Below are 16,090 nucleotides of genomic sequence, written 5' to 3'. Positions count from 1 at the left end.
CCATATGCTGCGTTCAATAGTCCATCTTCTTGAATAGTTCAGTTTTTTCATAACCATCTGCTGAGAAGATCCTGACTCTACACGTATCTGCCTACACTGCTGGTGGTGAGTGTGTACACACTGCCACATTTACCTGACATCGTTCCATCGTTGATGGTGATTTTTAGGAAGTTTAGAAAACCAAATCGACAGATGCGATGTGTGTTGTCCGATAAATCATGATAGTGGGAGCGTACACACTGATAATATCTGACCAAATGGTCGTGAATCGTGTGATCTGCACGATAATTGCATCAGTGTGTACCCAGATGCAGAGTAATACAATATGAAGGATATACGAATAATATCTCACTTATATCTCTGTTATATCGCCGCACCTCAATCTTATTACACACGCTCACTCATTGCTTCCAGCAGATTTGACCATATAGTAATATTACCACTAGGGTATTCCACCATTTGCACTACTAGGAAAACAAGTTCCACACATACAGATATCTGGTGTTATCACCCAACTTTTCAACTGTATCCAGCAGAGTTTGTGATACCAGCAGTGGAAACACGTCTAAGATTTAACAATTAAATTTTATTCTGTAATCTTTCTCTGTTTTTGCCATCACCATAAACGATGAATGGGGCATGTAATTTGCTTTATATAGGAGATACTGGATGTGTAAAACATTGGTCAGTGATCACAAGAAAAGCAATTATATCTCTGTACCAGTAAACGACTGGAAATATGTCGCTAACATATAACCAGGGATCATACATGTTGCATCATTAGAAGATAACATTGTGAAACTGAAAGACTATTGTCCCCAAACAGTGATGTAGGATTATTTACATACAAAATCTTACCTGTGCCCCCAACGAGTAAAGAAAAGAGGAACTGCTCAACTACATTATACTCAGAGGGAAATACTAAAAAAGGGGCATCAACAGTGTGCACGTAAGTGAGCTTTTGTATTGTAACTTAGCTTAATAACTAACCCCCCCCCCCCTCCCCAAAGTTATCTGATCATCACATATTCTGTGATATCCAGTCATATTTTAGACACGTTAAATGATAGAGCCAGACAGTTCCCGTCACACCTGAATGAGATTTGGCTCCTATTCCGTCACCCAGGGATTGGCAAAAAGTTGCAGCTTAATTCTGGGAAAATTTTAAGCAGCTGAAAATGACCTGATAGAAATATTACATTAAATTGTAACTTTTTGTTTTCCTAGGCTGACAGTAGCTGGTAAATGTGGTATATTCCTATGTCTGAGTCTGCCGGAGGGACCCGGTTAATGTAACTTGGGCAACAAAATCATACAGTTGACAAGACCCCAAGGGGGGGTTTTTAATTCCCCCTGAATTAGTGCGGCATTAGAACTATAGCCGTTATTACTGTCGTTTTAACCCGGCTCAGGGAGCTGCAAGCAACAAGACACCGTTGAAAGTACCGTAATAACGCACAGGCAGTGTTACTTTTACTGGCAGCCAATTGAATTCCCCCCCCCCCCCCCCCCCCAAATCTGTGGATTTTGATGCAGGACCCCCCTGCAGGATACATTGTTTGCCTCTGAGCACATTTAAAAGCTCAGAGAAGGAACTGAATGGAGCACAGAGACCCCAGGTAATCTCAGTGATCAGGTCGGGGGCCGACCAGGCAGGTGCTTTGGGGCACATCAAGGCTCGGGCACACAAGGATAATGTGGACCACAAATCAGCAGCCGTTTCTTCCTGCCCCCGGCCGCTGCCAGCGGTGAGTACCGTCTACATTGTCAACGCTTAGTAGATTCATCTGTGGTCACTGGAACCAACGTAAAATAAACATTCAGGAAGGAACTACTTAAACATAAAGTATAGTTTTCAATTTAAAAAGCCTTTGTTATCTAAAATAAAATTGGAAAAAAAAACACATGCACAGATTCCAAAGAATGGATTTATCCAGATATTCAGGTGGTTTTATTAACATTGAATCAGAAAAATATTCACCTTTTATAATAAAATAAAATATTGGTATAGTGTATAAAAAAAAAAGACATTTCCAACCACCTAATAAATAAGTTGAAACCCACAAAATAATTTAAGCCCCCAAAAGCTTTATGAATTAAATGTCGACTTAAATAAGATGCATCACGGGGCGCGTCAACGCAGATCACCAACCTCCCGAAATTATCTCCATTACTACATAAACAAAGGTTGATAATTAGCAGGTGGTTAATTGGACCCAGCACCTTTTAACACCACCGCGCTCAGACATTATATATCCGTACACCGTATAAATAGTATGATGATCATGTATCACATGTCAGATTAAAACTAAATAAATATAAAATCATCTGCATGATGCAGACAGCTGAACCGCTTCAGAAAAGCCATTTGGCCCCTGTAAACTCAGGGCCAAACCAGCAAATAAAAGCACCTATGTTGTTACTTTGTGGTGGTCAGGACTGCCCGTCATTATCAATGAGCCCCTTACTCCATCGTACACTAGGGGGTGGAGACGTCGCCCATTGCAACCAATCAGATTCTAGCTATCATTTATCTAGTACATTCTAAAAAATTATAGCTAGAATCTGATTGGTTGCTATGGGCAAGGGCTCCACTTTTCCTTACAAGGTTTAATACATGAACCCTCAGGATTTTATATTGCCGAAAAAAATAATAATAAATCACTTATTGACAATTTACCCCAAAAATAGCAGCTGTGGTAACAGAAGAGGGATGGAGGCAGTATAAGTAATGATACTTGTTAAATCGGTCTCCCCAGGTAGGGGGACGCCATCGCTGGCGAATCCTATCCCAGATCCTGATCACTGGTGAAAATTCCAGCAATGGGACTCCGCCCACTGATTAATCAGCCCCTAAGACTGGAGCCCCCTGTGAGCCTGAGGATTATTATGTATACAGCAGGTGGTACTCTTGCGATATAAGAGACCCCATGAACCCTCACTGTGATGGGCATAGGCCGGGCCCAGTTTCAGCAGGGTGGGATCGGCTGCTCCTGACCCCACTGTTCCAGCAGCTTCCGCCTCTCCGCAGGAGGAGTAGCGAAGTAGAGGGTCTGATCCGCGGAGTACTTCTCCTCCGCCGGCAGCACATCCCGGTACTTCCCGTCCCGCCAGTTAAAGTTGAAATTCTCCAGTAGGCGAATTCGGTCCTCCCTGCCGGGCAGACAGTCCAGGGGCTGAACCTGCTCCAACCCAGGGACCAGGACCCCGGGAAACACCAACACAGCGCGGATGGCGAACCATCCTCCGAAGCGGGGGTGAACGCAGACTCCGAACATCTTCTGGAACAAGAACGCAACAAAAACCAATCACAAAATGTTCTTCATCTCTGACGAAAAATGAAGCATGGGGGGAATATTCTGCTATTTACATTCATTTCCTAACTAGTAAGAGATGGTGACATAAAGTCATGTTTGTCTTCTAATATGATGAGGAAGAAATAACATTATCAGCCTTATATAGAGCTGAGAGTAGATCCAGCACTTTTGCACCTTGGAAAAATCATGTTGCACCGCAGGGGGGCAAAACAATAGCACTTGAACTCTTTGCATCACAACATGATTTGTCCAGGGGCAAACTTGCTCCCTTAAACTAGATTTTCTCCAAAGTCTAAATAATTGAGGTAACTTCCTTGTCAATATATTTCAAACCACATCACTGTGCGTCCTCTGGAGAACTCCATCACCTCTGGGTAACTTACTCCTGTGTTCAAATCTTCAACAATCATCTTCAGTTCTGACAAGTTCTTGAAACTTTAACATGTATTTGCTTCATAATGTTACAGAGCTCGTACAGAAGTCATTTTTATTTGAGCTAGAATGTTCCATTACAGGGTTAATAGGACCACATTTTGCAACACTCCCAACTGTGTCAAAGTTCTCATATCAGAAGGAAATAAAATACTTCTCTACTAAACGCATTAACTCAAGTATCCAAAAGGGACGGGTACCGCGTGTGCGATAACCTGCAGATTAAAGAGGCACTTTATAAACATCGCCCAGTGAGATTAGGGAGAGAAAGTCTCCAGCGGACTTTGCACCCAAACAATGGATTAACGCTCAGTGAGAGTGTAGTGTACAGCAGTAAGTAAACTAATAAACTGTAGAAGTTGTAGCTGAACCTCGTCTAACACAAAGATTGTCTTACGATATTCAAAACAACAATAGTGCAAATTGTGCTTAGAAATAGAACACTGTGGTCGCAACGTGACAAATATCTGTAACGTTCTACAACTTCCGCCAGCGCAGACAGCTCTTCTCTGCGGCTCAGTAACCGCCATCTGTTTGCTTTACTGGAACTTTTTACAGAATTTCCACTGTATAAATGATCTCACAGCGGCCATCAGATCCCAGGCGCCCCCAACGTCCTAACTGATGCTCACCCTCTGCCCCCAGGGATCTTCCGGTACATCCTTCCGCTGATAGTAATAAGCGGCTCCGGACACGTGCGCCGCTGTCTGCATTAGAACCTTGGGCCGCCGGTTGGGATGAAGCTCATAGTCGTAGATCACATCCACTTTGAGAGAGGGGAACCGCTGCGGAGAACAGTCAGATGTTACTCCTGGGGTGATCAGACATTATACAATAACTCAGTTTTGGGGGAGGGCATAGGGGGGCACAGTATACAATCACTCACATCTGGGGGGATGTCAGGGTCACATTATAACTCTGATTCAGAACTAATACCCCAGCTACAGACGAGCGGAGCTTTGTAATGAGGTCTGACAACGTTTCTCCCGTTTAATCCCCAGAACAGACCCACCTCCTTCGCCAGCGCCATGTGATGCGAGACGCACTGGTCAACGGGGTCTCGGAGACTCTGAAGCTTCTGCTGTGTAAGAAAAGGTTGAAATGCTTTCTCAAACATTGAGGGGGCGCTCAGCACGACGAAGGCCAGGCTGTCCCCAGGGTAGGGGAGATGAAATACAGGATCCAGGACCCCATTGTACCAACCGACCTGTAAATAAAGCAGATACCATCAATACACGGGATGGACGGACATAAAAAAATTAGGAAAACCCCCCAAAACAAACGTAACATAAAACACAAAGTTAGAGTTCATCACATCGGACAATAACGAGAGGGACAGGTCTAAAGACTGTTATGAAGTTATTTACCTGCTCAATAAGGTTTGCATAGAAGGACATAGTAAATGGGATACAGGGAATCAGAAGTAGATGACCTGTGATGCTTCAGCTGCTGTTGAACAACAAGTCTCAGCATGGCATGTCAGCTTCTGTTATTAGCAGTATCTCAACCTCTAGCTGGCAGACGATAGGTGCTGGGGGGCGATGGGGGCATCTGCCCCCCGTCATTGGGCTACCTGCATTCTTTTCCCATTTAAAATGTTCCTAATAGACTACTGAGCCAAGTCTCACCCCCAGGGATAACATTTCCCAGCCAATCACTGCAAAGCAACTCCATAAAAGCTTTAGATGAAGCAGTATCCTAAGGCTCCTATAAAGTCCCGTACTCACTGAGCCAACTGTGATACAAGCATCCATGCCTCTTACTCACTGAGCCATCAGCCATCACACCCCCATCTGTCACAGAAGCTGTATGGCTTCTTACTCACATCATCTACCAGATATGCATGTTAACCAATCTCTTAATCACTGAGTCAGTTCTTCTGTCACTCATGTGATAGTGTATGCCAGTTACCCATATGGCTATTATTCAGGTTACCTGGTCTCACTCACTGAGCCATCTGACCATACTGTCATTAATCTTGTTACTCACTGAGCCAGTTACACATACATCTACCATTCATGGTACCTGGTCTCTCATTCACTGAGCCAGCTGTGATAAAAGCAACCATGTCTCTTACTCAATGAGCCATCACATCTACCAGATATTAACCAATATCTTAATCACTGAGTCAGTTCTTCTGTCACCCATGTGGTCCAGTATGCTACTCACTGAGCCAGTTACCCATATGGCTATTATTCCAGTTACCTGGTCTCACTCACTGAGCCAGCTGTCACCCAGGCTGTACAGACACTGGGGTATCACTCACTGAGCCAGCTGTCACCCAGGCTGTACAGACACTGGGGTATCACACAATGACAGAGGCCTTGCACATACCTGGAAGGGGTATATCTCGAACCCATATGGTTGCAGCGCCCCCTGTAGTTGCCCCTGGATCTCCACGTGGGTGCCCATTCCACCTGCCTGACCCCCGACTGTCCCTGTAGCACACCGCGCTGCATCATGGGAATTGTAGTACTGGGCGGGTATAAGGTCCGAGACGTCTATAACACGGCACCGATGTGCACTCTGGGAGATGTAGTTTACGCGCTCGCTGTGTACAGTGCCGGGGACTGGTGTAAGGACTACATCTCCCAGCATCCCTTACGCTCTGCCGTTACTGAGCGCTGGACGCGGATACCTGGGAGACGGTTTGAATAATCAACGTTAAGAGGAGGTGAGAGAGGGGGCAATAAGGGGGAGACCAGGGGGCAGAGGGGGCAATAAGGGGGAGAGAGGGCAATAAGGGGGAGACAAGGGGAGAGAGGGGGCAATAAGGGGGAAACCCGGGGGCAGAGAGGGTAATAAGGGGGAGACCAGGGGGCAATAAGGGGGAGACCAGGGGGCAGAGGTGGTAATAAGGGTGGGACCAGGGGGGAGAGGGGGCAATAAGGGGGAGACCAGGAGGCAGAGGTGGTAATAAGGGTGGGACCAGGGGGGAGAGGGGGTAATAAGGGGGAGACCAGGGGGAGAGGGGGCAATAAAGGGGAGACCAGGGGTTGGGATGAAAGAGGGGGCAATAAGGGGGAGACCAGGGGTTGGGATGAGAGAGGGGGCAATAAGGGGAGAGACCAGGGGGCAGGAGGTAATCAATAAGGGGGAGATCAGGGGTATTAAGGGGGCAATAAGGAGAGAGAGGGGACAATAAGGAGGGAGAGAGGGGGCAATAAGGGTAGAGAGAGAGAGGGGACAATAAGGGGGAGAGAGAGGGGGCAATAAGGGAGACCAGGGGGGCTGAGAGAGGGCAATAAGAGGGGAGACCAGGTGAGAGGCTGACAAGGAGTGGGGGTGAAATGAGAGAGAGAGGGGGGAAATATTGTATAATTATTCTTTTCTGAGGTCCCAGCAGCAGGGCAGTCAGTCTGGCTCTATTAATAATAATAATAATAATAATATTATTATTATTATTATACGTGGTTGTTATTAATTACTGTCCCTGGTTCCTATTTATATTGGGCTCCTACAGAAAAGCCCCAGAATTACCTGATGGAGATGAGATGTGGTTGTGATGTGGGATTGTACATAATATATCTCTGACATATGATATATTCAGGTTATCTTCACGCCCTATAATATATATATATATATATATATATATATATATATATATATATATATATATATATATTATAATTTGTTTACTTGTTCAGGGATTTCCATATCTTGTCGGTGAAGAACAGACACCGCCATGAACTGGGACAGTCAGCTGGACACTAGTCTGACCACCACGGACAATAACATGGCAAAGATCAAGGTGAGAGATTGTGCAAATACTACAATAACTACATGCATATTATATATAATCTGTATATAACAAGCAAAATAAGTTATAAGTTTATAAAAAATAAAGATCCTTTGGATAATGCTGGGAAGGTTCATACTCAGCATTAGATACGTATAAAAATAGTCAGGTTCTGGGCGCTTGTAAAGCAAAGATATATCAATTTAATATGGATAGGTCCACAATACGCTCCGGCCGGAACGAGACAGCTTAGATGTGTTAAACAATTAACATGCATCAATTGACACTGCCGAAAACAATGATAATGGTAAAAAAACACTACAAACCCAGTGTGATTGCAAATATGGTTAGAGTGCACTTGCAAGCTACTAAAATATGAAATGACAATTGATATGAACCGCAAAAAGAAAATGTAAGGAAATATAATGTCCAGAGTTGTAAAATAAAAATGTTGGTGATGATGAAAAATGCAAGCAAAAATGAAATTGGTAGCCGTTACTCACATGAAGCAGGGATGTCTGGCTGTCTATAATGCAGACAGGCACTTAGTAGCGGTCCCAGTAGCTGATGAGGTTAGATATTACGTTGATTTCAATGATAAAAAGCACCCAGCAGAATGCCAATTATTAAAACAAGAATGAGGAAGAAAGTTCTTCTAGTTCCTAAAAGGAAATCCTCTCCTTGTTGAAAGAAAAAATGATCCCGCTCAAATAGCGTGTGCACGCTGCGGGATATCTCCGTGTTGAGATTAAATGTATGGATATCAAAATGCCTCCAATAATGGACAGGTACCCAGCAGAATATAGGTGGTGATGATCCAAATGTAGTCCTCCTAATCCCCAACGTAGTCTCTCTCTTTCTCATAAAGTTGAGGCTAAACAGGGGAAGCGGTAGTGCCGCTGCGGATGAGCGCATACACGCTACAGGCTGGTCTCCGATGTGGATGTAGTCCTCCTAATCCCCAAACGTAGTCTCTCTCTTTCTCATAAAGTTGAGGCTAAACAGGGGAAGCGGTAGTGCCGCTGCGGATGAGCGCATACACGCTACAGGCTGGTCTCCGATGTGGATGTCTGTATATGGTAATGTAAGATGCTAGCATGCTAGTAAGTTGAATAAAACTGAGTTGAGGGACAGTCCCCAACGCGTTTCGCCCGGTGGCAATGGCCAGTGGGCTTCCTCAGGGATAGTAATGTCCAACTGGTCTTCCTAGCCAGTTTTTAAAGAGATCCGGATGTGCCAATCAACCAAGAGGCAATGGAGTAATTAAGTAATTAGTGAATAAATCTGAGTACTGGTGATTGCACAACAATCCAACAGGCATGATGGAAAAATACAAAAGAAAACAATAGTGCACTAGTTGCAAAACAAAAAAGAGCATGTTTGAACATATATAGAAAAATATATATAAATAGATCTGGTTGCATAAATATTAATGGGTGATGTACATGGTATATATATGAAATGAACAAAAATAAAATAATAAAAAAAAATATATAAAAATAATAATAATAAAAAAAAATATATATATATAAAAAATAATATAAAAAAAAATATATAAAAAAAATTAAAAAAATAAATAAAAATAATTATAAAAATGAAAATAAAAATAAGTATAAAAATAAAGTGGGAATATGGTATAGCTGGCATATTATTCCCATTGTATCAATGTGTATAAGGACAAATATAGTGGATAAATATAGTGGATACATTATGAGTGGAGAAAATAACCCAGGTCAAAATCATACTCAGCATTGTTTGGTAAGGGAAACAGTTTTTATATGCACACTTAACTTCCTGTTATTTTTATTTATATTTTCTTTGCCTTCATGAAATCTTTTTTTTTTTTTTCCCCAATTCTGATACTTTGTTTGTTTTCTGTGCTTTGTAGGAGAGGCTGTACAGCATAGGAGAGGTCTCCAAAGGTAAATATTATTTGTTAGTGTGCTCTAAAGACTACTTGCATAAAACAGCTGATACTGGAATAATTAGAGCACAGTATTTCCTCGGTAGTGTCCAAAACGTGGATCTCTAGGACAAAATGAACAGCGACCACTTGTGTAGTATATAGTACAATTTTGGGGTTGTTGGGAGGAATATGCATGGTGGGATGGGTCTTGTGTTCACATTCACCTGTATTTCATATGTTTTCCCATAGAGAGCAGCGCAAACCATGTGTGTTAGATACACTCCAAAAGAGGGTATCTAAACATTGTTAATTTGTATTTATTTTTTTCATACAAATGATTCTTTGGTTGTAAGCTTTTTAGATAAATGTGTATATTATATATTTCGTTTTTTACGGTGGAGTTATATTTGGGTTTAGGAATTATCACCTTTATTTGATCTATTTCCAGGAGATTATCGCTTCGATTTAGCGCAAGTAAGAAAAACTCGGTATGAAGATGTACCCCCTAAACCTGCTTCTCCTTATACACCGACCCCCTACGCCGCGCCGCAGCCGGTCTCTTCTGAAGACCTGGTGAATCTCAGCAGTCAACTGCTTTCTCAGGCCAAGGTACGGTGCGTTCTCCGCAGTCTTCCACGTATGTGTCAATCTGCTTTTAGCAGCAAATTATTATAGAAAAATGTGTTCTACCGGTTCAGCCCACAAAACGTCTGTGTGGGTGATGGCAGCACTGTATAGGCCGTTGGTAATATTAGAAATTATTGTAATTTTCAGTTTACAATGGACTATTTACTGTCCGTGCAGCGGCCTCCTAGCAGCCGTAGGAGAGTACTATTGACGTACCCATGGGCAGGACGTAGTTACATTTTTATGCTCTTGCAGAGAACCCCTTTAGTTGATGGGTCCGAGAGGTGATTGGCCCCCAGGAGATTACATTACAAAACAGCTGTTTTTGTGGCCCCCAAGGAGGTGCAGAACAATAATGATTACAGCTGTGTTGTATTTTTCCATCAACCAGGGAACAAAAATAATTCACAATATTGCATTTATTTATTACTTTTAAATGGGTAAAATTCTAATCTGTAAAGTTTCGTTTGGAAAACAGTGATTTCTTCTAATGCCGAAGTGACGCTACAGAATAATTCTCTCTGGGGTGACAGCGCGTTGCAGTACATCGCTCAGCGTTGCATCATGCCAGTGACTGACACCTCAGGCTCTCTATAGGGGATAACCTCTCCCTAACGTGACTTGTCCCTTTGCAGACATAACATTTATCATCTTTGCTGTTAATGGGTTAATCTCTTTCCCCAGATGATTACCTCCCTGCACCAGGCCATTGGGCGTCTGGAACGAGATCGGGATCTTCATCTCCAGAGAATCCAAAATCTGGAAGGTACGAGAGCAGCTCTGGCTTCCCTGCGTCTCATCCACATATCTCGTGTTAGGACACTAAAGCTGGGTACACACTACACTGTTTACATCCAATAATCGGCTAAATCAGCCGACATACGACGGCTCGTTCAAAAGTCGGGTCAGTGTGTACAGTGACACGATGGTGGAAAGTCTGCCCAAATGGACGATTGTCGCCTCATTTGGTTGGTCGTACCGTTTAATATTTTCGTTCCAATCTCGTTTCCGCTGTGTAGTGTGTATAAACTTCCGACCGATCCACAACAGTGAGTACGAAATTACAGTCATTGCTCACGACAACATGGCTGTAAAAAGTCGCTAAAGGGACGTCCGCTTTTCCCTTTATCGTCCTAAACAAGGCTGTGTGTATGCAGTCCATGGACCGAGCGATCGGACCATCGGCCGCATGTAAAATCGATCGGCATAAAAAGTTGGTCGAAATTTCTGTAGTGTGTACCCAGCTTTACTCACCATGTGATTGATACAACCCTGGTCTATCAGCATCATCTGCCACCATTGGTTACCAGATGATCTATATCAGGCCTGTCCAACCTGCGGCCCTCCAGATGTTGTGAAACTACAAGTCCCAGCATGCCCTTCCAGCTATCAACAGGTTGTCTACTAGCAAAGCATGCTGGGGCTTGAAGTTTCACAACACCTGGAGGGCCGCAGGTTGGACAGGCCTGATCTATATGATCCTCTATAGTTCATGTTCTGAATGTTTTGTGTAAATTCTTTAGTATGATTTTTATCTCTCCTTTGTGCTCATAACCTGGACCATATAGCGGATCAGTCAGCAGGTTAATATAACTCTTACTGACGTGTGCTACAGATGAGGTGCGCCGGATGGGGGCTGCGCGGGGGGACGTGTCCGAGTCTCTGCTGGAGAGAAAGGTTAACGGTCTGAGACAGGAGTTGTCCAGTGATTTGCGGCACCTACAGGACCGAGTTAAAGACTCTCCGGTGAGAGTATCGAGTCCGTCATTGCGCTCTACGGCCAGTATCCTACAGGAGGTGAATGAGAAGTAAGTGATTCGGCCTCTCTCCTCCCCCCAATACAGGGCTGATCTAGTGGACTGGGGCACATACAGTGTACGTTGGACACGTTGATTAGGGAAGATTTGGATGTTTTGTTTTTTAGAAACATTTTGGGAAATGTGGTTTGTAATTTCTTATGTTGGTATCATACAATGTTCCTCTGATCTGAGCGCAGTTTGCTCGCTGTTTGGCGAGACATCTCCTATGTGTAGATCTTCTGTTACTTTAGAGATTTTCTGGACATAATCCCTGCAGCTACACCTGATAGAATGATGTATCGTTTACTTGGTGTAATCTGTATCTATATCCTGTATATCTGCAGTGCTTAGAGGAACGCCGATTCTGCTCATAATTTCTTTCTGGAACTATTTGTCTCTGCTTAGTCACACCACTGCAAGCAACGTATTAACCCCCTCTGTATAACACCACTTCTTACCTGTGTTTTACGTTGTTTTTCCCTGTCTCTGTCACCGTAACATGTTTGTGATTTGCAGCAAAAGGCTGATCTGGAAAGAGTACGAGAGCCTGCGGAGAGATACTGACTACCTGCACCAAAGATTACGTGAGTGTTATCTGAGCAACATTCAGGGGTCATCACTTGTGTAGGCGCCACATTCATCTGTCTCTGATCTCTAAGGACAACTTGCACAGACCGTGGTCAGTGATATCTGTCTTCCTGCAGGTCGGCAAGAGGACGACTTACTGCACCAAATCTCAGAAGGACAGGAGCTGAAACGGGCACAAGAAAAAAATGCAATGGTGCGTGTACACCCACCTACCTCTCCTCTCCTCCCTTTACACCCACCTACCTCCTCCCCTTACACCCACCTGTCCCGCCCTACACCCACCTACCTCTCCTCCTCCTTACCTTACACCCACCTATCTCTCCTCCCCCTTACACTTACACCCACCTGCCTCTCCTCCCCTTCCCCATCCTCTTTCACCCACCTACCTCTCCTTCCCCCTCTCTTACACCCACCTACCTCACTTTACACCCAGGCTTCCACAGACTTTCATTGACATGAGTAGCGTCTCTCATAGACAGTTCTGCTTCCCTGATATTGGGTGTGGGGTGACCTTTGTATAATAATGCTATAAATAATATTGTATTATATAATATATGTAGATAATTTTGTACGTTACTTGTAGCCTTTGGTGATATTCACTCCACGTATTAAGGATTTGCTGGTGTCTCTGTAGATTAGGAGTTAGACAGCGGTTATTGGAGATTACTTCGGAACGTCTGTAATGTGAAGTGTATGACGTATCTGTGTTTCTGTAGGCGGTGGAGCGATTACTGTGCAGCCACCAGACGCACACGCAGGAGCTGGACAGGGTCACATTAAACACACATGGGGTCCAGCGAGATCTATTGCAGATCAGGTACTGATTCCGTGTATCATACATGACCGGTGTGTTCTGTTATCGGTCAGATTCCTGTGTGACATCTTTCAGATCACCTTCCCCGGTAACTCCGCCGTAGCTGAGATCACCTTGTAGCGGCGGCTCATGTGGAAATCCTCAGCGATCTCTGATTGTTTGATGTTCTGTCAGTGTTTGGTTATTACTTTACCACTAAGCGTTGTATAATGATGTTTGTGGGATTCTTTACCTTCTCCGCAGATCCGCAATTAGTGACCTGAAGGAAGACGTGAGAATTGTGGAGGGGAAAGTTTCTGCCCACAAAGTGAAGAGCGACAGATCTGGTGAGACCCCGATGCTCTGGGGGGTATAATAACTGTCATATTACACACGTGCCGTCATGGGGATGAAGGACAGATGTCGCTTTGTGTACAGGTCATAGCGTCTCGGAGCTTCTTGGTGAGGTCTAATATACTTATATTACAGCACAGTATTCCTGTACATTATATCCATATAAACACTGAGCTCTTATGTCACTAAAATATGTAATATTCTGCTATGTATCTAAGTCTGAGCCATGGTAACTGCTCCTTCTGCCATAACACTGAGTACTATAAATTATAAAGGAATTATGGTCACACAAAGTACATCCATGTATTCTCTACAGTAATATGGTGGTAATTCTATAATCCCCCAGTAATAGTCCCTAATGACTAGATCATGATATCTCGGTACTAGGCCGACAGCATATTCTTATAGTTGTATAAGTGACATGATTGCAGTATTAGTGATACTCGGGTGTCACGTTATATGACTGTGTATATTATATTGAGAAAACCGCTTCTATGTATTAATGTACAGAACAGAGACGATCTGCGAGAAGACACAAGATCAGCAAATCCTCATCCTCGGAGGACACGCGGTCGCAGATCAGTTTAGGTGACATCAGCTCTGAGGACACGTCTTACAGTCTCGGGGTCCCCGATGTCTCTGGAGGTATCCGCTGACCCGACCCCCTCCCCCCGCCCCTTCCTGTGTTATTCTGCAGAAGTCTCACAGACTGGTAGTTACTGTCGGCACAATCTTCTGTCTGTCTCTTATGACTCTTTATTTTTGGGGTTTTGAATAGATAAAATATTATTTATTAAGATACTAATAAAACCATTAAAGAAAATCTATGGTGATTGTACCCTGAAAGGTAATTACTCTGATCTGGTCAGGGTGACTATTTAAGTAATGACCATCAGAAGCTGACACCAAACCGTCACTTTTATTGTGTTATAGATGGTGTGAAATGCTGCTCTTCCCTTGGTTGTCAGATGATGAATATAAGATCATTAAATCAGTATAGGTTTATCTAGCCCGTAGCTTCAGTGTATGCAGCCGGCATCAATACCCGGCCTGAGCTCTGTGCTGCTGTCACTGCAGAACTGATCCCGTTCCCATCATTTGTCACCCGCAGGATCTAGAGCGACATCCGGCAGAGACAGGAAGACCAGGAGCAGTCTAAGCGACCTCAGCGATGACCTGGAAGGACTTTCAGACAGCCCTCCAGAGCTTAACTTCAGTGACCTCTGACTTGTGACCTCTACGATGGATTAATTATAGTCCAGAAACGTGCACCAAGAACCCAAAGAACAGGAGCATCTAAATCGCTCCCGGGGTGGGGCTCAGCCACCTCCGGCTCCAACTGCAGATTACTAATTAATTCCCTTTATTTCATGATCAACATTTCTGATCCAGAACATCACCCGGAAGACGTGTTGTTGTTTTTATTTTTTATTTTTATTTGATGGTTCTTTTTAAGTCTTGCTGGAAACATTATTCTTCAGTTCTCTATAATGACTTCAACTTGGTACTGAAGGATCGTCGTTGACTCACAGGAACTCGCTCAGTAATCATTGTTTCGGGGTATCGGGTTTCTCTCACAAGTCCCCCAGAGGGTGAACCGTCCTCTGCTGCTATATAAATAACTACCGTCCAATCATTGATCCGGAAGAGACGACTGGATGAACTGCTGCTTTGTATTTTGTGCCCATAGATTTTATAGCAAATATATTTTTATTTCCTGGATAATGGAACTTTTATATCAATGGGACAATAAACCCTTTTAGAAGGTTAATGTTTTATTTGGCAGTCTGTAGGGTAAATGGTACGGGCACGGGGCGTGGTGTCTGCTACGTCCACGTTCTGGGTCACATGAGGGACGGACAGCGCCAGCCGCGTGTGCTGACATCTCTGCAGCGAGGGAGTTGTGTTATCTGTAACTTTTATTAATGTTCCAGGATGTAAAGTGTTCTGCAAACTGTAACTGATAAACGTGATACATGTTAGAAACAAGTGATCTACATACAGTGCAACAATGAGCTTTGTGCAAATTCATAATATATTTGGAATTAGGATAGAACTAACCGATATGGTACGAGGTAGACGGACCCCATGTTATCTGCAGTTTTATATTCCCTTCAAATATCAGAATATTTTTTTGCCATATTTCTGATAAAATACCAATTTATCATATTTATATCTCGATGTCTGTTTTATGGAGTTTAGAATTAGCGTTTTCTCTTCCAGCTGGAACCACCTGTATTTTCTCTGCGCTAAATGGCAGCAATGGTTTATTTTCTGTTCATATCACTGCACAACCCCAGTGGGACTAATGACTGGTGAAGCATCCTGTCCTATGGGGTAAACTACATATAATATATCTCAGACGTAGAGCTGCCTCTCTGTTATCAGCTTGCAGCCGCTGTGTATCTAGGTTATAAAATGCCGGCACTAGGATATCATGTGAGATGTTACCTATAAAATGGAGACACAACTGGGGAAAAATAAATTTTATTTCAACAAGTAATAAAACTAGAGAAAATAATTTCAGTACAACGT

At 43.5% G+C, this 16,090-nt stretch overlaps 2 protein-coding genes across 3 annotated transcripts; one reads left to right on the top strand and one right to left on the bottom strand.

The window, feature by feature from the left end:
• Window positions 1-1,939: 1,939 nt before the first annotated feature.
• MMACHC (metabolism of cobalamin associated C) lies at window positions 1,940-6,199 on the bottom strand. 2 transcript variants are annotated; one of them, XM_075183998.1, is made up of 5 exons: window positions 6,084-6,150; window positions 5,117-5,198; window positions 4,762-4,956; window positions 4,382-4,534; window positions 1,940-3,281 (listed from the first exon to the last, which is right to left on the bottom strand). In XM_075183998.1, exons 2-5 carry the CDS (start codon window positions 5,144-5,146, stop codon window positions 2,970-2,972), a joined length of 690 nt encoding a protein of 229 aa, XP_075040099.1. In that variant the 5' UTR covers window positions 5,147-5,198; window positions 6,084-6,150; the 3' UTR covers window positions 1,940-2,969. The 2 variants fall into 2 exon arrangements, with proteins under 2 accessions (XP_075040099.1, XP_075040098.1); XM_075183997.1 differs by lacking the exon at window positions 5,117-5,198 and having other exon boundaries at window positions 6,084-6,199.
• A 131-nt stretch (window positions 6,200-6,330) lies between these two features.
• CCDC159 (coiled-coil domain containing 159) lies at window positions 6,331-15,728 on the top strand. The gene is made up of 12 exons (XM_075181640.1): window positions 6,331-6,423; window positions 7,397-7,500; window positions 9,377-9,410; window positions 9,843-10,003; window positions 10,706-10,787; window positions 11,637-11,829; window positions 12,337-12,404; window positions 12,525-12,601; window positions 13,125-13,225; window positions 13,466-13,548; window positions 14,066-14,200; window positions 14,667-15,728. Exons 2-12 carry the CDS (start codon window positions 7,435-7,437, stop codon window positions 14,780-14,782), a joined length of 1,116 nt encoding a protein of 371 aa, XP_075037741.1. The 5' UTR covers window positions 6,331-6,423; window positions 7,397-7,434; the 3' UTR covers window positions 14,783-15,728.
• Window positions 15,729-16,090: the final 362 nt, after the last annotated feature.

The sequence above is a fragment of the Mixophyes fleayi genome, chromosome 8 (genome assembly GCF_038048845.1).
Source record: "Mixophyes fleayi isolate aMixFle1 chromosome 8, aMixFle1.hap1, whole genome shotgun sequence".
NCBI lineage: Eukaryota > Metazoa > Chordata > Amphibia > Anura > Limnodynastidae > Mixophyes > Mixophyes fleayi.
This window is presented reverse-complemented; position numbering and strand designations above follow the sequence as displayed.